The 22,159-nt window shown below is 41.3% G+C and overlaps 1 protein-coding gene and 1 long non-coding RNA gene across 4 annotated transcripts in view; one reads left to right on the top strand and one right to left on the bottom strand.

Annotated features, from left to right (window-relative positions):
• Ift81 (intraflagellar transport 81) overlaps positions 1-8,832 on the bottom strand; it is a 66,835-nt gene extending 58,003 nt beyond the window's left edge. The window contains exons 1-5 of one of the 2 annotated variants that reach the window (XM_048785582.1): positions 8,680-8,832; positions 6,610-6,775; positions 5,973-6,076; positions 4,613-4,793; positions 1,912-2,001 (exon numbers count right to left, since the gene is read on the bottom strand). In XM_048785582.1, the coding sequence (XP_048641539.1) occupies positions 1,912-2,001; positions 4,613-4,793; positions 5,973-6,076; positions 6,610-6,753 (519 nt within the window). In that variant the 5' untranslated portion in view covers positions 6,754-6,775; positions 8,680-8,832. The remainder of the gene's footprint in view (positions 1-1,911; positions 2,002-4,612; positions 4,794-5,972; positions 6,077-6,609; positions 6,776-8,679) is intronic. The other variant, XM_015502492.2, reaches the window with a different exon arrangement.
• A 7,537-nt stretch (positions 8,833-16,369) lies between these two features.
• Positions 16,370-22,159, top strand: LOC125611234. 2 transcript variants are annotated; one of them, XR_007341372.1, is made up of 3 exons: positions 16,370-16,539; positions 21,232-21,423; positions 21,755-22,159. It is a non-coding gene; the product is annotated as an uncharacterized LOC125611234 (long non-coding RNA). The 2 variants fall into 2 exon arrangements; XR_007341373.1 differs by having other exon boundaries at positions 16,371-16,539; positions 21,839-22,159.

Here is a 22,159-nt window from a genome sequence, read left to right as displayed (position 1 = left end):
TATCTGTTTTTGCCAACTAACCAATTCTCTCCCTAAAAATAAATCACCTCTCTCTGATTATTAAACTTTTTAAAATATTACATTAAAAATCCAAAATTAAAGAGAAAGAAATGTGGGAATGGACAATACATTCCAAGTAAGAATAAAATCAAGATTTTTAAAAATAAGTAAGTAATAAATAAATTACCTTCCTTTTAACCAGTTCCATAATATTTTTCAGTGAAAACAAAAATCCTTCCTAAACCTGAAAAAACTAATACAATAATACCAAAGGTAAAATATACATTATTAGTCAGTATTGGCAAAATTTGAGAAAATGGGCACTCTCACTCACTACTGGTGGCAGTATATAAAAAATAATATAAGATAAAATAAATGTGCATCCCTTCTAGCTCAATAATGCTACATTTGGGGAATCTATTCTAATAAAATATTCATGAAAAGCCACAGAGTTTTTTTTCACGGACTTTTTAAAAAGGATTCTTACTAACTATATCTAAAATTTGAAAAAAATCTAAATGTCTGAGAATTATTAAATAAACTACATTATATAATGAAAATTATTAAATATTATGTAGAAGAATGTTTAATGGCATGAGAAAAAGTCAAGATATGACATTACTTGAAAGAAGTAAATTATAAATTGTATGTATGTACAGTATAATATCAAGGAAAAGATTTAAATATATTTATCAAAATGTCAATAGTGGTTATCTCTAGAACATGGGATTATGAGTGAATTATTTTCTATTTCTATTTCTTATTTAATCACATTTTCTAAACTTACTACAAAGAATATATTCAAGAATACTTTGGTAATAATGAGTGAAATTAAAATATAAACTCCAGGTTCTTTTAACATTTTGGTTTATTCATAGGACATAATGAAGAACAGGAGAGGAATATCAATCATCTTCCATGCTATTTTAAGTATGTACTTATTGGTCTTTTCTCCCTTACTACATCTGAGTTCATCTTCATTCCTAATATTCAATAAACTCCTATTGAGAACCTACCCTGTGCCAAGCACTGTGATGGAGACTAGGAATATAGGGGCAAATAAGATATACAGTACTTACCATCATAGCCCTTAAAGGTAATTGGAAGACAGACATTAAAGTAATTAATAAGTGTAATGAGTGCTATAAAAAAATAATAGAGGTAACTAATCTATTTAATGAATTAGAGAAGGCTTCCCTGAGGAAGCAACTTCTAATGTGTCTAAATTAGAATATAAAAATGGCATTGAAAACTCAGGAATTCTAAAAGCACAAAATCCATACAAGTCAGTATGGTAATAGTTTGAGGAAAGAACTTAAAATGCTTGGTGAAAATATAAAAATATTTTCTAGGGAACATTAATAACATGCATCAAAAGTTGTCAAATTTTTCATGTGATTTAATAAACAATTCCATTTCTAGAATTTATTCTAAGGAAATAATCATAGACATGCCAAAAACATTATGTGGAAAATCATCATAGCATTATCTATAAGAGCAAAAATTGAAAACAAAAAACTAAAAATAGTTAAGTTACCCACATTTGGGAATATAGGTTGATCATGAAAAATCATTTTTTTTAGAAAAACAACAAAGGGACTGTATCCACAATGTAATAATTAAAAGGCAAGATATAAATAAGTATGTATCATGTGATCCCCAATACATACAAGATAATTTTTTTTCCTTTTTTTTGTTTTTCTGTATATTTTCTACCACATAAAGACTCAACAATCTTTTAAAACCCCTTCTAGTGATTTACCCAGTACATAGAACTTGCTGTAAATTTACCCTGGCCATTTGCTGTCATTAGTCTCCATAAAATCTTAAAACTCATACTGAATTAACGACAAATGAAAATGCAAAATCCAATATTATCCAAATCCAAAAAATTATGTTTTTTTCCTTTACCTTTCTGATTTCTGCTGTAGAAAATCCAGATGTTTTCAGCTGCTCACATTCTTTATGCAAAGTTTTAAAGGCTTCCATCAACTCTTCATACTAAAAGAAGAATGTCATTAAATCATAAATTCTATAATAGGATTACTTTCTTACTTTTTTTTTTTTTTAATGGCGCCAGAGACTGAACCTAGGGGCACTCAACCACTGAGCAACATCCCTTTTCTTTCTTTCTTTTTAAATTTAGAAACGGGATATAAGTTGCTTATGGCCTCATTTAGTTGCTGAGGCTGGCTTTGAACTCAAACCTCCTGCCTCAGCCTTCCAAACTGCTGGGATTATAGGCATTACACCAAGCCAGTAGGGATTTCTTAATCAAGCGTTTAAACTTGTAGTGATTATTAAACCATTGTAACAACAGCATTAAAAACACATTCTCAAACATTTATACAGGACACAGAAAAGTACATCTGTACAATGTGGCCAATAAATACCTCTCTAGCTTCATCTCTGGTTACTTTCCCACCTCACACTTTATACTCTACCTATGATAATCTTTTTTCAGCCCCTGGAACATTACATGATCTTATCTCCAGCTTACACACCCTCTCGCTCTGAGAAACTCTATGTCCTCATCCCTAAGTTGAATAACTCTGATTCATCCTACAGGTCTCAGCATAAATATCATAATTCTCAGAACAGCCTTCTTTAGCCCTGTACCTATCCTATCAGAGTAGATAGCATATAAAGTTATAACAGACAAGTTACTTGTTTGTCTTCTTCCATTAGACAGTGAGAATCAGGAAGACAAGAATCATATCCATTGTGTACACCTTTGTACTCCTGGGACTTACCACAGTGCATAATTCATACAGGTGTTTAATAAATAGTCAAATGAAAAAAATCACAACTTTATCCAATTTTTTTTGAACAATAATACTTTGGGGCCAGGTGTGGTGGCACATGCCTATAATTCCAGCTATTCAAGAGGCTGAGATAGGAGGATGGCAAGTTCAAGCCAGGATTGGCAACTTAGCAAGACTGTCTCAAAAATAAAAAGGGCTGGGAATATAGCTCAGTGATAGAGCACCTGTGGGGTCAATCCCCAGTAGCACAAAGAAAGAAAGAAAAAAAAGAATAGGACTTTGGAAGGTCCAGGTGTGCAATCAGTGGTAGAGCACTTTGCCTAGAATGTACAAGACCCTGGGTTGAAATCCCCAAAACCAAAAAAAAAAAAAAAAAAATAGTAGTAGTGAATAGTAGTTTTTAAATGATAATTTCCTGGACAATGTCAGAAAATTAATAATATTTTTCTTGACTGTTCATATCCTATATATCTACAAATTATTTGTTCTAAAACTCTTCATTCAGAAAGAAAGTATGCATTTTTTTAGTCTTTGCTAAATGACCAGTTAAATGTGTAAGTTATTTTATATATAAACAAATATGTCCTCATTGCCATTCTTTCATTAATTAGCTGGGCAAATTTAGTAAAAACTATGAATAAAATTCCTCTAAGGAAATTAGTTCTTATCAAATTTATTAATGGGGGAATGGAAGGGAGAAGAAAATATTTCATATTTATACTTCTCTTTTTCCTCTATATTACATGGAATCTTCAAAAAGTAGAGAAGGGGTGGTGTCTCATTCTGCTGAGCATCTACTATGACATCTGATATTATCTGCATAACTATTGTCTTAAGAGATCAATACTGACTCTATTTTGAGTGACTACCATGTCTACCCCAAAAAATGAAACATGGATGAAAAAGAAAAACACTCAGTTGATTGTTTTGATTCAATCCAAATGTTGAGCAACATATACAAGCCACTACACAGAATCCTGGGGGAAAACAAAGATGGATAATACATGATACCTGTCTCACCAGACCTCACAATCTACTGGGACAGACAGGCTGCCAAACTACTCATAACAAACTGGCACAAGTCAGTCCAAACGAGTGCTTTGCTATAAAAGTTCAAAACACTAAATGGAGACCTTTTTTTTTTTTTTAATCAAACTCCTTTTGATTAAAAGATTGGTTTCTTTCTGCAGTCTTTGACCAGCAATGTGCTCTGGGTTCTCAGGACCAGGAACCAGACCAGCCAGAATCCTCAGTAATCAAGAGCTTTAAGAGCATAGGCCAGAACCCAGTGTTACTACAAAACTCTGTGAGAAAAATGCACTGAAACTTCAAACTCCTAGCCTATCTTTACATCTTTTGAGGCTGCAGTGTGGCTTCTTTACCTACTTCCTTGCAGGGGCTCAGCAGTTCCAAAAAGCCTAGGATAAGGTCGATTTATACCATTTATCCTGATGCAATTATTATGATAGCCTGTTTCTATCAAATTTGGATGACAAATTATATAGTTACCTTACTGATGAACAAAGCTCTCTGCAATTTCAAGCCCAGGATCCTGTCTACTTACAACTACTAAGTAATATTGTGTAGACATGGCAGATTCTGAAATCTTAATTTCAGGGTTTTTACTTCCTATCCATATACTCCTTTTATTACTAAAAAGGTATTTGTGTACAAAAGTCATTATTTTAAGATGTGACTGCAGCTGACTTTAGCTGATATTGTTCTACCTTTGTGCCACCTGGAAATACAGAGACAACAATTAAAAAGAAATTAACGTGTATTTGAATATGCACATCTTGAAATCCATTACAGATAGTTTCAAAATACCAAATTCATGTAATACATACCTGTTTATTGGTGTCAGCCACAGTTTCATCCTGAAGAAACTCATTTGGTACCTCAAGTTTTATTAAAAAACGAGCTAAATATGCTCTTTTCTTCAGTTCACTAGTTCTCTGGAGAAGCCAGTGGAGCACTGGGTAAATTACAGGTTTACTTCCAATCACTAAACCCTGACGGAAGGTACTCCTAAGAAAGATGCACACACAAATGCTTATCAGTGAAACTGGAAGAGTCAGTTTTTGCTCAAAATCTGATTTACAACATCCTGGTTGTTTTCTACAACTACTTTAAAAAGATAAACCCAAGACTATACTAAAGTTAATCTTATATTCAGAAATTTGAGCCCCCAATATATCACCAAAGTATCCAAGGAAGTTATGTTGAAACTATTCATAGGCATAGTCAGACTTCATTGACTGGGCAGTGTTTGTTTTTTATCTAGGATGACAGATAATGATAAAATGGTATAATGGATTTACCTGACATTTTTTTGTTGTTGTTTTTTAGAGAGAGAATTTTTTTTTTTTGTAGATGGACACAACACAATGCCTTTATTTTTACGTGGTGCTGAGAATCGAACGGGTCTGCCCGTGCTAGGGGAGTGCTCTACCGCTGAGCCACAATCCCAGCCTCTACCTGACTTTTTTTGGTTAGAGCAAAGAACTGACCCACTTAAGACTTTTGCATGACAAAGTGGTATTAGAAGGTTTAAGACTATTTTAAAATTCAGTGATATCCTCAGGCCATTGAATCAGGGAGATCAAGTATTGTCTAAAATGACTGATTGTGACACCTGAAAGTCAGACGTTAAAGCATGATTTTAAGAAAGCAATATATAATTGGGTGCAGTGGTGCCCACCTATAATCCCAATGACTCTGAAAGCTGAAGCAGGAGAATCACAAGTTCAAGACCAGTCCTGGCAACTTAGTGATAGCCTGTCTCAAAATTTAAAAAGTAAATGAATAAAAAGGGCTGGGAGCAATGAAAGAAGCAATATGTGAGGCTGGACACAGTGGCACATGCCAGTAATCCCAGCTGTAAGTTCAGGGTCAGCCTGGTTAATGGAGCAAGACCCTGTCTCAAGATAAAATAAAAAGGGATGAGGGTCTGGGGCTGTTGTAGCTCAGTGGTAGAACACTTGCCTAGCAAATGTGAAGCACTGGGTTCAATTTTCAGTACCACATAAAAATAAATAAATAATAAAGGTATTGTGTCCATCTACAACTAAAAATATTAAAAAAAAAAGGGGGGGATAGGGATGTAGCTCAGTGGCAGAGAGCTTGCCTGGCATGTGTGAGGCCCTTGATTCAACCCCTAGCACCACTAAAAAAGAAAAGAAAAGGAATACTTGAGCAGATTCTTACATGTCTGTGGCATTTCCCGGAGGTTTGTATTTAAGGATACCAAGAAGGCTCAACATCCGTTTGGCTGTCTGCTCTGGCATCTCCTCTCTGATATCAACAACTTGCTAACAAATAAAGAAATTAAAAAATATGTCATTGTTACACATTTAACAAAGAACAATATTTAAACTTACTGACAAAATTGTTTTGCTAGAGTATAACAGGCACACTAGTCTCTTCACAAAACAGTATGGGAGCCCCCAGATTCAAATGAAAGCACACACAGTCAGATCAGGATCCATATTAGGAACATTAAGCTTAAAAAAAAAAAAAAAAAAAGTCTCCAGTGGAAAAGACCAGTGTATGAGAGACATGAGCTAACTTGCAATACAATAAAACCTTTTGTAAAAGTGTTTTCATTCCAGGGCCAAATCTATTTATGTCTAGAACAGAGAAACAATTTCTAAATAAGGTACAAGTGAATCATTTAAAATTTGAGTTGGTAGAGAAACCTTAAAGATCATTTATTATTACTTTATAGGCATGGAAAATAAGACCCAGAGAGGTTAAGTAATTTGTCCAAGACTCACAGCTATTTAGTGGCAGAAACTGACTGTCTTGCCAACCTTTCCATTATAGAGAAAGAGAAAACTCTTACCTTTGGGTCAATCTCAGCCAGAACATCATTGAGAACTTGTAAGAGTTGCATAGGTTCCAGGGAATCAAATGTGATTAAATTATAGTTCTTCTTAAAAGGCTCCTTATTGAGATTGTCCACAATGAATTTGATTTGATCACTCATAATTGTGTCTTATAACATTAAACTAAAGAGTAAAAAATAGAGGAAACAATGTCTCAATATTGTCAGCAAAAGTTCTGGGGGAAAATCAGAATTAAGTCCATACAAAGTAGACATAAAAGGTATAATTCTGCAGGGCATGTAAAACACTATAAATTCAGGGCTATTTTATTGAAAGAAATTGGAGTATGAAGGCTTTATTTAAAAAGCTGCAGTATATACTATTTTTAACATCAAATGTTTTGGCATATGCTTCAGATATAATAATAATCACCAGAATTAACATGGACAAATGACTAATAAATCCTACCTACGTTCATCTCCTACACAGCTCTACAACTTCCACTGAGGGGTTAGCATTTGGTTACAGACATTCTTCTAATTATTATTTTTTTATTATTAGCAGTTCACATTTTTAAAATAGGGAGATTTTTACACTGAAGTCTAGATGTCCAATTTCTCTTGAAAATCAGATCTGACTTGCCTGGACCTACATTCATGCTTAGCTCTGACCAATTGAAGCTGGTCGCGGGTTCGATCCCCGTACTGGCCACCAAATGCCGCAGTCTGGCTGGGCACAATTCAGGATCCACTTGTCAAAAGAAACGAACTTTATTTTTAGAACCACACACGCCAAACAAAACTGCTCCTCAGGATAAACCCTCAGAGCCCAACTGCCACCACCGGCTTCCCACAAGCCTCTCTCACAACCACAAGCCTCTCCACCTCCCGCAATCCTCCTGCTCTTGAGGCCGATTAGATGGGTTGCATGGGCGGAGCCAAAAAAGTGGAGTGAGGGCTACATGCTGTAGCCTCAGCATGCACTCTTTAGTGTCAGTATCCACCAAAAACTCTTCACCGGTTTCTGTTACCAGTTTAGCCTGGTAGGCATCAACTCTGCCACCCTGAGTAATTCAAGCCTTCATTTTCTTTTGCTTTCGATGAGGAAAGTCACTAGTCTCCCCTTCTTTCCATTACAAATCATTTGTAGGCTTCTCACATACAAAATAAAAGTCCAACTTCTTGGTCTTCAAGACTTCTAAAACCAAGCTCTACTTAACTTTTCCAACTTCATTTCCAAATTGTTAACTTTCACCCTTTCAAACTTCAGCCCCTTGAAATAGTCATTGCTCCTTATATAGTTTTTCTACTTCTCTATCTTCAGTTAATGTATTCTTTACCTAGAATGCTCCCCCCTTTTCCCCACATCCTGGGTTGCAAATCTCAACCATCTTTCAAGCACTGCCCATGAAATTCAAGTTCAACTTTCTCAAGTTATCTTAGATTCTGCAGCAGAACAAACAGTGCCTGTTGCCAAGCAGACCACACTTCCCTGGCACTTCACTCTCTGGGTAACCTTTTATCTTGTACTAGTTTCTATGTATACATTTTTCCTTTCTGTAAAACTGTAAATTCCATGAGGGTGGTGTTTCTGTCCAATTCCTCTTGTGAACACTCGCTGTATCTAAAACTGACTTCCTTCCACTAGACTGAATGAACTTGTTCACAGGCCTAAGGTCAGGAAAAAAATGGAAGACTAAGTCTAAAATAAATCAGGCTAGTGGTAAAAATGATCACAACTTTGCAAAATATTGAATATTTGATTTCTTAATTGCTGAAACAACTTTACCAAGGTAAGTTGCTTTAACTTAGCAATTACAAAATGAACTGCTAAAAAGAACAAGTTACTTCAGTGCTCCTTATATGTAAAAACCATGAAATGGAAAGATGCCATTTTACTCAAGACATAAGCACGTTGTTCTGAAATGGATTTAATTGGGGGTGTGGAGCTGGATATTCAAAATACATCAACAGGTAAAGATATTACCAACTATAGTTAAAACTAAAAATTAGAGTAATAANGGGAGCGGGAGTTCTCTCCCGTTTCGGGGTTCGGGGGAGCTTCCGACCGCGAGTTGGCGAGGTTACCTCAAATTCTCCTCACGAAACCACTTCCCCACCCCCCTAAGAGGCACCCGGGCTCCAGCGAGTTCCTAGAGACGAGCTCCTTGGCAACGGTTGCTAGGCCGTGATGGACGTCACTTCCGGCGGCTGGGGCGGGGGAGGCGCGCGCTGGGGGCGGGGCTCGACTGGGAAAGGATGGACAAGTGTCCGGCCCACGTGCAAAGTGGGTTCCCCGCGTTTGAGCCACTGCAGGGAAGAGAGAGCGTTTGGGGCGCTTAGCCTAGTTAGAAATCCTGCAGTAACCTTCCCGAACGTCCTGCAGTGCACAGTTTATAAAGTACTCTGATAAGATTGACTCATGCTGAATGCCTGTGCTATTTCATTTATTCACTCACTCATTCATTCATTCATTCATTCATCAAACCTGGGTGATGCCTTCTTTGAAGCAGGGCTGGTGGGGTGACGATTTGGATTTGAAGCATTTGGTCCCAGCTTCAAATTTAGGTTTTTGACATAAGCGTTTCCAAAGTAGGTTATACATAGGAACAACCATAGAGAGTCTGGCAGGATTAAAACAAAACACATTCATCATGGAGATTTCAGCATGTGTCACATTATTGTGTCACATTGCCTATACTGGGAATTTGATTTTTTTTTTTAATCCAGTAACTTCTTTAATGAGAGCCTGAAAAGAAAAGGCAAGAATAAATGGCTTACAGTTTCCTTTGACTGTAAGGGTCCGGTGAAGCGTCGGAGGAAGAGACCACAAGAGACTGGCTTCATGCAATAAGCAGGAGGGAGTTTATTGAGGATCCAATTCAGCGCGCTGAGGCTCCAGGCAGGCTCGCTCAAGAAGGGAGGACAGCCCAGAGCCTAGAGCAGAGGTCAAGCAGTGCTTAAGTACACTTTTTGGGGAGGGCAGGGGGCTTTGTATACATCAGAACAAATCATCATGAGGCGCGGGAAAATTGAACAACAACTCCTAAACATGATTAGTTCATTCATTGGCGGGAACAGGTCGGACGGGGGTGATTGGTCACTCCTAAGCGGGGTACACATTCAAACTGATTGGTTTTAGGGCCTAAATGACTTCGTGACAAGTTACACAGAGTCCCAGGTTATTAGACAACCAGGGAGTCAGTGGGCATATTTACTGGGCAGTTCCAGTATTGTCCTAACAGCTACAGGGATTTCAGGTTTTGCAGGTAGCATAGAAACCTAACAATACCTAATCCTTTACATTTTAACTCAGACCTTGCAGCTTAGAAACTTTACAATACCCGGTCTTTTACCCTTTAACTTTTACGCTTTAACTTCAATTTCTTTTACCCTTACATGACCTCTGAGAGGCTTCCTTTGGGCACATGCAGAAACAGAGTAGTTCTTGCAGTCTTGGTGGTTCACATCCTGTGCCATGTGCAGGGAGATCTTTATACCAAGATCATTGATGAGGTTTGTAAGTCTAATGAAAGTCTTCTATAGGGTCTACAAGATATACTAAAATAGACCCCAAAACTGCATTGGCTGTTTTAGGGGAGATTTAGTTAGTGAATAGTATTTTGAACTTATCCCTATTAGACTGGAGACCTCTGTGCTTTGTGATGCCCATTGGCAATTAAAGAGAAGGGGAAAAAATGAAATTCCTCCTACCCTGAAAACTATATTTCCTGCTCAAATATCTTATGAGAAACCAATTGTAGATTTAGCATCAGACTTACAATAACCAAAACTAAAAAAATACATATGCATTGGGCATCTTCTTAACATGTCCTGCTCTGTGCTGGTTGCTGGGAATGCAAGGGAGTTTAGGATTCCCCTGGCTCCTGCCTTCATGAAATCAACGGTCTGGTGCAGGAAAAGAAATGATTAGATGGGCTACAACTTAGAAAATGCTGTAACAAAAGGAGCCAATGATGACAAAGCCCTCACTGAAGGACCCCATATTTATTTGGGGAGGTAAGGTCAAAGGGACAGTACCATCGTGAAAGCTTCTGTCAGACACAGCTGTTTAAGTTCATTAAAAATTGTCCAGACAGGGGGCTGGGGATGTGGCTCAAGCGGTAGCACGCTCGCCTGGCATGCGTGCGGCCCGGGTTCGATCCTCAGCACCACATACAAACAAAGATGTTGTGTCCGCCGAGAACTAAAAAATAAATATTAAAAATTCTCTCTCTCTCTCTCCCTCCCTCCCTCTCTCACTCTATCTTTAAAAAAAAAAAAATTGTCCAGACAGAATAAGGGAGAGTTTTTCAGGTAGAGGGAACAGAACATTCCAGGACTGTTCCCATTGCTGGCTGCTTTCTGAGTATTGAGGATTTATCAAAGGAAGATATCCTGCAGGGTGCTTAGAGAAAAACTGAAACTGTTCCCAGCTCACAGATGCTCATGACCAATTAGGGGAGGCAGCAGTGAAATCCTTGAAAATTTAATCGAAATAATCCTGGGAGAAAGAATACCAAATTTGTACAAGGGATTACTAATTAACTGATGATGTTGAGTATGTTAGGAGACACTCCTGGCTTCCTGGGTTTGAATCCTGGGTCTGCCATTGTGTTGGCCTTGGGAAATTTCCTAACCACTCTTGAGTTTTCCCATCTGTAAAATGTGACTAAAATAATGCTTTCCTCAATAGGGGCGATGTCAAGACTGAGTTGATACAGGTAAACACTGAAGCCATTTTTGAATTTTTTGCTTTTCTTTTTTAAAAAATGAAATGGTTAGATTTGCTCCTTCTATAAGGTCTACAAGATATAGGCTATAGAAAAAATGGCTTATCCAGCAGTTTTTAGTCATCCTCCACTTGTCTACAATCCTATGTAAATTTTTAGTAAGCAATGGAATCCACTCTTTGCACTCAAACTTGAATGGATTATATGCTCAATACGGTTTCTCTGGGACACAGGGAAGAATGTGAGGGTGTTCAGCATGCTTCCTGGGATCCTATGTTGAAAAATTTTTATTCCAATTTGAAGCAAAAAAGAGAAAGAGACCTGTACACACTGGGTCCCTGCCTATCTATAGGGACCAGATATAAGTCAAAGAAAGATTTACTACCACCTGTGATTCATTTAAGATGAAACCTTGAGTGAATTCACTGGGTAGGGGGAGTCTACTCAGCTACAATTCCATGAAAAGGGGACATTGCTGACTGCATCTCAAGTTCAGCCACCCAAGTGAAGATTCTTCCTTTAAGTGCTACGTTGTCATCTGTGTAAGCCCCCAGTGATGCCTTTTGGCTGAACTGTATCTGACATTTTTAAATAGATGCAGGGAAATTCTATACAAGTGTCAGCTGTTCTGAAAGCTTCCCTTTCCACTCCACTCACTCTCTTCTTTTAACCAGTTTTATTGAGATACACAATTTGCCCAGAATATAAATTCAGTGGTTTCTTGAAGCGTGTGCACAAAGGTGTGCAAATGTTGCCCCTGTCCAATCCCAGAAGATGTTTATTACTCTAGACAGAAACTCTGTACCCTCCCACCATCACCCCGCAGTGTGCAATGGAAAAACTCCCCCTCTCCAGCCCCCAGCAACTACTAATTTATTTTCTGCCTCTACAGATTTGCCTCTTCTGGACATTTCATATAAATGCAATCATAAAACATGTGGCCTTTTGTGTCTGGCTTCTTTCACTAAGTATAATGTTTTTAAGGCCCCTCCATAGTGTAGGATGCATAGCACTTCATTACTTTTTATGACAAAATAATGTTCCACTATATGGATAAACTACATTTGTTTATCCACATATCTGTTGACTGATACCCGTATATACCCTCACCTTCTTATGGATAAGGATTCTATTGGCTAAGTCAGACGGACTTCCTCTTTCAATCTCCTTAACTATGTAGATACTGCAAGAACTAGAAATAGGAAACGTTGTGGGAAATGCCCAAGACATGGATTTTTTTCCTTTTTTTTGGTGGTGGTGCTGGGGATTGAACACCCTTGTGCATGCAAGGCTAGCACTCTGTCAACTGAGCTATAGCCCCAGACCAAGATGTGGATTCTTCAGCAGTTTTTGGTTGTAATAACAGACCTGCTTGAAACCTGCTCTTCCCTTGCTATTGAAACACTATAATTCTAATTCCATTTTTCAACAGAAGCTCTCGGATAAGACGATGCTGCTTGTGCGGAATGGACTTAAAACATTGACCATCTTTTAGTAGCAGAAAGGGTGAAGAGAATGTGGAAAAGTTTGGAGAGGCTAGAAGCTACCCCTCTAACCTCTTTATTTAACTGTAGATACTGCAAGGATTATCCAAAATTGTGAACCTCTGCTCTGGTTATTTAGAGGGTGCAAAATCACTTCTGGTCACAGTGCTTTTCAAGACTTAGTCTGATATAAGAAAAAAATCAGATAAGGGGTAGAATTTTTCTGTAACTATGAAATCTGGTGTTATTACTTCCTTCAGGTTTGGCTTGATCTAGAAGTTCAGTGATATCATCTTTATATTCTTTCTCCCTCTCTCTGCCTCTCATCTCTACTTTCCTCTGTATAGGTTGCTAGGAGCAACAGTTCTACTTTCTGTCAGCCTAGCAATCACTGTAAAAGTAAAATCTTTTGTCCCATAATTCCAGCAAATTCCCAGGGCCAGTGAGAGTTATGTCAGACCACTTTTGAATCAATTGCTATAATTCTGATGGCCAGGATAATAGACTGGGTGAGGGTGACTCCTCCAAAGGAAGGCCCAGATTTGTTACCAGAGGTAGGGATGCTGTTCAAACAAAATCATGAGGTGTCCCATCCAGGTGGCCAGGGTAGGCTGTTGTATCTTAAAAGCTGAATAAGAAAATTCAGAAGAAGAAGAAATGTATCATTTAAAGTTAAATGATACAAATGTGCTCTGGGGCTGGAGGTGTGGCTCAAGCGGTAGCGCGCTCGCCTGACATGCGCAAGGCGCTGGGTTGGATCCTCAGCACCACATACAAATAAAATAAAGATGTTGTGTCCACCGAAAACTAAAAAATAAATAAATATTAAAAAAACAAAAAAAACAAATGTGCTCTGATTGTGGGCATATCTGTATTAATGAGAACCTCCTTCCTTTTTGATTTCCTTCCAGTGAATTCTCTGTCTTCCATCAAGCCTTCATTGTGGGCCAGATGAGGTCTTGGTGCAACAGTAGATCCGCCCCACCCCCTGCTTCCCATGGTAATCTGAGGATGCCATGAACTTCATGTGTCCAGCCCCTTCTCCTTTCAGAACTTCCAAACAAGAACTTTCCTGTGCAGAGTACAGGGAAGCCAAGCCAATTTTCTGTTTTTGGTATTAAATTTAGACCTTTCATCTTGACCATGAGATATTTCTGGATCCTGCACGAGCATTCAGCGAATGCCAGTGTTCAAGATGCTGTCCCATCTGGGTGGCTCTGCACACTACCCACGATATCTCATCTCTGATATCTCATTCTTTCAAGACTTGGGGAAAATGACCCAAACTCAGAAACAAATTCAGAAGTGGGTTATTCCGGTATCCTTTAATTGTTATTTAATGCCTTTGCCATCTAGGTTACCTGGAGATGAAAGAAATTAAATTTAAACGGAAATCCGAATTGATGTTTACAGATATCCTAAATCATCTCTGCCCTGGCAATTTAATCCTGTGAATATGTTTGGTAGCAGAATGTGCTTTCTTAAAAGGTAAAAAGATAAACAATATGTGAAACATTCAAATAAATGGATGCAATTCCAGAGGCCTTTTCAAGGGCATTCCTGGTATTACATCTTTGTCAAATAGGTTTTTTTTTTTTTTTAATGGCTTTTGTATTTGCAAATAGACTTTGGTTTGCAAAGACTGGAAATCACTGATGAGATTAATGGGCACTATAGAGTAGTCAAGACAACCTTTAGTTCATATTGATTCCTTGGTTATCAGTCTGGAGGTATGCAGGTTACCCCTCACATTGCCACTGGGATCAAGCCAGAATCATGTCATCACTTGCTGAGTGCTTACCATATATCAGGAGCTTTGCTAAATGCTTCACATGTGTCAGAATTTATCCACATACTAATGTCTGTGTGTACTCCTGTTACCCTATCTTTTGAAACAATTTCCACTGCCTTGCCTTTTGCAGGTGGAAAATCACATGAAGCTGTATTTCGGGTAGTAATTCCATACTTCTTCAGAAGCTGCAGGCCTGTGAAAGCCTGTCTTTCGGAAATAATGTACTGGTTGTCCTCAAGGTGGGGAAGAGAGAGGGGAGGACCTTCAGGTAAAGAGAGAAGAGAGATGCTAAGAAGCTTCCCAGGAAAGGGATGCAACTTGATAAATGCAGAGGGGCCCCTAAGAAGGCAGAAATACTCCAAGCAGGCCACACCATGAGTTCAGGGGCTTCCAGTCTGGTAGAAGTTTTGTTGTCCCAAGTCTGACACGGAGGCCTCAGTGACATTCAACCTAAAAGGGCCTGCAGCCTGGGATGATGGGTGACCAAACAGCCACAAGGATGGGCCACCGAGTAGTGCCCCAAAGCTTTGCCACTGCAAAAGAGCCCGGGGACTTGGCATCTCCCAACGTGTGTCCAAGGTGTGTGTGTGTGTGTCGGGGGGCAGGGGGAGGGGTGCTAAAAAATGGAATTACATTCCTCTCCACCCTCGCAGGACAGGGGCTCAGAAATGGATTTCAATACATTATAAAATAATGTCATTCTTCTTGAAAATTTGAGTCATTGTCTAAAATTGATTACTTCCGTAGGCATCCGTCCAGGGACATGACACTCTCCAGGAAACCGAGGAGAACTTAATAAAGCACTATGTACACAGTGTGGGCAGGCCATAGGGCAACCAACAAGGGACCAGCAACAAAGGCAGTCATCACTGCCCCTGAGCCTGAAGCAAGAAGAGAAGGGACAGGCACCAAAGGGTCAAAAGAGCCCTTGAAAGGAGGGAGCAGCCCTAGGAGCCTCTGCAGGCAGCCAGTCCTACCCTGCACCCTCTCTGATCTCTTGCCTGGTCTTAGTGAAACCCACAGTGAGTCAAAGGGGAAAGGAGCTCCTCTGAGGCCACCCATGCAGATGCCTCCTGGGACAAAGAGGAGGGACGAAGAGCTCAGAGCAGGGATCTGGAGGGCGAGCTGATCTGTGGTCAGAACAATGGGCCATGAGGCCTTGCAAGGTCAGTCCATCCACCCCACATCTTCCCCTTTCTCTCTGGTAGCTGAAGTTCCAGGCATCACAGTGGGTGGGCCTAAGTCCATCAGACCACCTATGGCTGTGCAGCATCTCAGTAAATCTTCACAACAAACCTGCCCGGACCCTGTGTTTCCCCTCCATTTTATGACTAAGGAAAATGAGGCCTGGGAAGTTAGTAAAGCCACAGAGCTAGTAGCTGGCTGAGCCGAGGTTCGGACAGGAGTCCACCGAACTTCAAGGCCATTTTCACCAACCCATTAAACTGGCTCCAAACCAGTTCCACAGTCTGGAAGAAGGACTAAGTGAGACCCCTGAGCAGGCAGGGGAAGGGATCTCGCTCAGGAGGGCTGTGGTCAACAGCTGGCCGGCTTGCTCTTTGCTTAGGTGCCTCGTCTCTACCCAGGTCGGGCTAATGGTTTGAAATCCAAGCACATACCCAAAGTCAAAGCAGGAGAAGATAGAGAGAAAACACTTAGCCCAGGATGGGAAAAAAAAAAAAAGTGTATTTTCATTTCAGATGCCTTTCAAGGGCTTTTTCCCAGCTGAATGTCTGGTGTATTTATAGAATTCAGGGGGAGTACTTAAGGGTAACCAGCAGTGGAGCTGCATTTTGGGCCATCAGGAAACTCAGGATCATGCAGGAAAAGGTTGATGGGAGGGGACAAGAAAAGGCCAAGAACAGCAGGACACAAACGGCTTTGTCCTTCATGCTGCCAAGACCTTCTCATCCTCCTGGGCTGGTGACGTCAAATCAAGGTCTGTGACAGGGCCATAGATGGAATTATAGAATCAAAAGGATGGGCAAGTGGATGGGTGGATAAACAAGTCATGGCCGGTGCACCAAGTAGAAGGTGACTGAGGCATTGATACCAGGCCACGCCACACGCAATCCTTAAAGACACTCGGCTGAGGGAAAGAAGGGGCGCAATGGGGCACGTGTTGTGTGACTCCACGGCATGAAATACGTAGAGTAGGCAAATTCATAGAGCAGAAAACAGATTGGTGGTTTCTGGGGAACAGGTGGAGGGGTAACGCAGAACAAGTGCTTAAGGGGAACTGAATTTCCTCTTGAGGTGACAAAAACATTACTTTCTTTATTTTCTTTCACCTCTGGAAGTAGAGGTGATGGTTACATAATATCATGAATGTATTTGATGACACTGAATTGTTTCCTTTAAAATGGTTGATTTTATGTCACAGGAATCTTACCTCAATTAAAAAAAATAAAAGGTAGACAGGGTCCCAGGAGGTCAAGCAGGGTACCTCACGCCTTCCACACTGTCTTTACTCCCTACAGCTGAAGTCCCAGGTACTGGGTGACATTCACCTAATTTCATTACTTTCTTTGTTTTCTTTCACCTCCCCAAACAATGGCGTCCTTTATGTTGCAGGAACACCTTGAAGCTGTCCCAGCCTCAGGACCTTTGCACTGCTGTTTTTTCTTCTTTCACCAGGTCTCCATTAGCCTGGCTCCTTCTGCTCATTCAGATCTTAACTCAAAGTTTTCTTTTCCAGTGAGGACTTTCCTGAACCTCTTACTGAAAGTACCCACCCCACCAGTCATTCTCCATCTCTGTATTGGTCACCTTGCTGGCCTCTTAGAGGATATGGAAATCAATTTGGTAGGTCTTGATTAACATTTTTAAAAATCAAACAAGGCCAAGCATCGTGGTGCACACCTGTAATCCCAGCTACTAAAGAGGCTGAGGCAGAGGATTGCAAGTATGACAAGTTCGAAATCAACCTGGGCAACTTAGTGAGACCCTGTCTCAAAATATATATATATGTATATATATGTATATATGTGTGTATGTGTGTGTGTATATATATATATATACATATATATATAATATATATTATATATATATTATATATATATGTGTGTATATATATTATATATATATTATATATATGTGTGTGTATATATATATATATATATATATATATATAGAGAGAGAGAGAGAGAGAGAGAGAGAGAGAGATTGAACCCAGGGTCACTTAACCACTAAAGACACATTCCCAGCCTTTTTTATTTTATAACAGAGTCTTGCTAAGTTGCTTAGGGCCTTGCTAAGTTACTGAGTCTGGTCTTGAGCTTGTGATCCTCCTACCTCAGCCTCCTAAGTCACTGGGAGTGTAGGTATGTACCACTGAACCTGGCAAAATATAAAATTTTATAAAGGTCTGTGGACGTAGCTCAATGGTAGAGCACCTCTGGGTTCAATTCCTAGTTAAAAAAAAAAAAAAAAAAGAGGGAGGGGAGAAGAAGTTTTTTGCTTCCTAGTAAATTGCTCCAAATGTTTTGACTTAATCAACAATTCCCTGCGCCCCAGCCCCAAGTCTGTGGGTGAGCCAGGCTCAGCTGGGCTGCTCTTCTGCTCCTCACGGATCTTCTGGGGTCACTCACAGGCATCCACTGTGAACTCTGCTGGGGTCAGGCTTCCCTCCTGTCCCAGCTTAGTGCTGGCTGCTATTTCGGTTTCAGGGAACATTCTCATCCCCCATCATTCCATGGTCTGAGCCGAGCTCTGTACTTGTACCATGAGCATGAAAGTGGAAGCCGCCAGGCTTCCTCAAGCCAAGGCCCAGACCAGGCACAGAGTGGCTTCTGCTGCGTTGTAGTGGCCAAGGCAAGTTCACAAGAGCTGACCAGATTCCAGGGAAGGAGAGCTGGCCCCCACCTCTTGATGACAGAGGAGCCTGACTGTAGCTATCTTTGCAAATGATCTATGGCGATTGTTTTGTGAAAGTTTTATTTCAGTCTAATGGACATTCATGTGTGTGCGCTGTGGCCCACGATAAACATTTCTTTAAAATATTTTTTTCATAGCACTGAGGGTTCTCTGAACTTTGTTTATTTTATTATATGTCTCACCCATTGGAATAGAAACTTCCTGAAGGCAGGATCTTGTCTTGTTCATTGCCATATTTCCAACACCTAACAAGGATTAGCACTTAATAGGTGCTTAATAAACCTCTGTTGTTCTTGAGTAGGTTGTTGTTGGATCAGTTATCATTTCTTGGGTGCTAAGCACTGAAAAGTATTATCTCATGTAACTTGTTCTGTACATATTTGAGTGCCTACTGTATGCCAGGCATTATTTGAGCTACTGTTGCAACAACAGGGAATAAAATAGACACTTAATATAGATTCACTATAACACCAGGGGAGAATCGAACAGACAAGGAAACTGTCAGAGTGGTCAGGCACCTTGTCCAAGGTCGCACAACTAATACCTTTACCCTGACACCTGGATCCCCTTCACTCTGCTGTGGTTGTTGGATTTCACCCAGAAATGATCCTACATTGATACGGGTCTCAACTCCTGCTCTTGCTTCTTGGAAGGATCAAACTCGTACTTCTGGGAATCAGACCCAGGGCAGTGGGAACGAGAAAGTCCCATGACCTCAGAGTCTGTGCTCCCCCCAGCGCTGCCCCCCATCCATGATGATGGCTCACACCTGGGGTGTTGCAGATTTGAGCCACAGATCTCAGTCACCCCCACTGTCTTATCGACATGTGACATCCCCAAGTGGCTGGGGCCTGCAGGCCCGGTAAAGAATGCAGCCTGGGTAAAAATAAACCTGCCACATTCTTTGGCAGCCCCCTGCCCCTTCCCTCTCTGCAGCCATCCATCCGGGCAGCAGAGTCTGCCAGGGAAGGCGGAGAGGGAGAAATGGGTGGAGGAAGCAAGTGGTGTTGCTGTCCAGCCCTGAGAAAGAGAGGGAGAGAGGGAGGGAGAGGGAGGAGAGGGAGGAGAAGGAGGAGAGGGAGGAGAGGAAGAGAGATCACCTTATATGGGAACATGCGCAGACAATATGTGGCAAGGGCTGAGAGGGCAGCACAGGTCAGATACCAGACAGATGGAAGAAATTAAACATGGACAGAGTGTGTTCCCCGGCCCTGAAAACAGCTCTTGTTTCACAGCATGGCCCCATAAAGCCTGGCCCGGTTTCCTTTTTTTGCCTAAGCCAGCAAGATGTGTGTCCTAAACTCCACAGGACTTTAATTCAGACCCCAGCTCCGTGGCCTGGCTGGCAGAGGTCTCAGGCCATTTCTTTGACAAACCAAATTCCTCATTGAAAAGCAAAAGGAAAAGACCTATTTCTCAAGAGTTTTCAATTTCTCTCCAAAGCACACAAGTGAGTGGTTCTTGATTAGATGACTTTTCATTTCTCATTCATTCATTCAAATAATACAGAGGACTGATCCTCATGTTTGGAGCCAGGAGTTGGAAACGCGGTGTTAATGATGGTAATGATAGTTATGGCTCCTTGATCTGCTCTTATTTGATCAATATTTCAACAATTCTTAATGATTTCCTTAGTACCTTCCATGGTCCAGTCATTGATGATACCAGACACAGGTCCACCCCCATGGGGTTTAGAAGGAGACTGAGGGAAGCCGGCAACGTCAGATGTCGAGCAAACGGCCCTACTGGGATCTCACAGTGGCCCTGTGCTGGTCCCATCATGGTCTCCATTGAACCCAGGGGTTTTCGGCCTCACCCTACAGACAGCCAGTGCTGGCTGGGTCCTGGCCATGCATGTGCTGCTCTGTGCATCACAGGGTATTTGGCAGGATCTCCGGCCTCCACCCACCAGTAGCAGCCACCTCCTTTTCTCCCAGTTGTGACAAACAAAAAAAATGCCTCCATATATTGCCAAGTGTCTCCTGGGGGCAAAGTGGCTTCCAGTTGAGAATCACTGACTCCGCTGATGAGGAAGCAGAGACTCAGTGTGGGTGAAGAAACCTCTTACAGGCCATTCCACTGGTGGGTAGGATCCACACCCGCATTATCTGATTTCAGAACCTATGATCCTCGCCATGACAGTGTGAAGCCCCGTTCCCTTCACAACAGATGGCTGTGAGCTTGGATGGCTGTCAACCTCATTCCACAAAACACACATTCTGTATTCATCCGGATCCTCTGAAAAGCAGATGTCAAGATGGGCTTCCACTTGCAGGAACCCATTGAGGGAATGCCTGTGAGCGCTGGGTGGAAGCAGGAGTGGGTGGGAGAGCCTGAGACTGACATGCAGGCTGCACCTGGGAAGCAGGTGGGAAGGAAGCAGTGGGTGGGCGGAGCCTCTGACGGCAGCGCTGTGCAGAGAAGGTTTTGGCTGGGTGGGCCCTGCGGGGCAGGCATCCTTAAGAGGAATCCAAGATCGGGCAGCAAAGGGGCTGCACAAGGACTTGCCCTGTGCTCGGTCCTTGGCTGGGAGCAGCCTGGAAAGCGTGGCCTTGGCATGAAGTTGGCAGATCCAGAGGGACAGGAGGAAGGACGGTGGCCACCAGGCCACATCACCAAAGCATTGTCCAATAGCTGCGTTTACCTTTAGCAACGAGACCAAAAAGGCACCTACAGTGTGGTGAGTGACAGAGACAGTGGGCATCTTGAAGCACTGTCTTGAGGGTTTTTTGGGTTTTTTTGGTTTTTTTTTCAGTACTCTACGACTGAGGAACATCCCTAGTGCCCATCCCTACATAGTGCCCTCTCCTAGCCTCCACCATACCTGGGCTGTCCAGAGCCTCTGCATGACCTTTAGAGCCAGCTCCAGCTCGATGGCCACCAGTGAGCAGTGAAGAATACAGTCTCCAGGGACGACTTTCCAGTAGCCTGGACAGAAAGGCACTTGGTGAGCCTTTGTTCCCATCTGCATGTCGGGGCTAACCCACCCGATGGCGGGAGGACTGAATGACTGCATGTGAAAGTGTGTGGAATGACTGCACATCTCTTTCCAGAGGAGGGTAGATGAACTGTGTCTATTCCTCAGTATTATAAGAACGTTTCCCAGCCGGCCATTCTCTCCCCCTTCCAACTAGGAGTCATCTCTGCATCTACACAAGAAAGCACTAATGAGCATTTCCATGCCCTAAATTTGACAGATAGCTAAATAGTATTGGATCACAGATTTTTTTTTAAAGGATCCAGCATTAAAAGTTAAGATATTTCATGTAAGAATCTAGGTGGCCAAAAGCAGGATTAAAGACTTGGCATCTCTGCTTCCATTTTGCACCTGTGTCCTTTGCACCTTGGATTCTGGGATAAAGACCTGAAGGATGAGCATCCTGTGGGGAATGGAAGCTACCCGGCAGGCAACAGCCACTTTCTTATCATGGACAGGGCTCTGCCGGGCCAATCACCCAGTCACGATGAACCAGACCACACCTGATGGAGATCACCTGTTTGGCAGCTACGAAAAGTCTCCAGCTGTGCAAACCTCCAACCCTTGCCCTCCTTTCCTCCCTATAAATCTTCAAAGTCATCATCAGCTCCTTGAGGTTGGGCTGAGCACAACATAAGGATGTGGTTCCCCTTTTCTTTCTGTTGTAGCCACATTGATTAAAGTTCTCTTCATATTTTCACCATTA

This window comes from Marmota marmota, unplaced genomic scaffold (genome assembly GCF_001458135.2).
Source record: "Marmota marmota marmota unplaced genomic scaffold, marMar, whole genome shotgun sequence".
NCBI classification, from domain to species: domain Eukaryota; kingdom Metazoa; phylum Chordata; class Mammalia; order Rodentia; family Sciuridae; genus Marmota; species Marmota marmota.
Note: the sequence above shows the minus strand (reverse complement) of the source record. Positions and strands in the feature narration are given on the sequence as shown.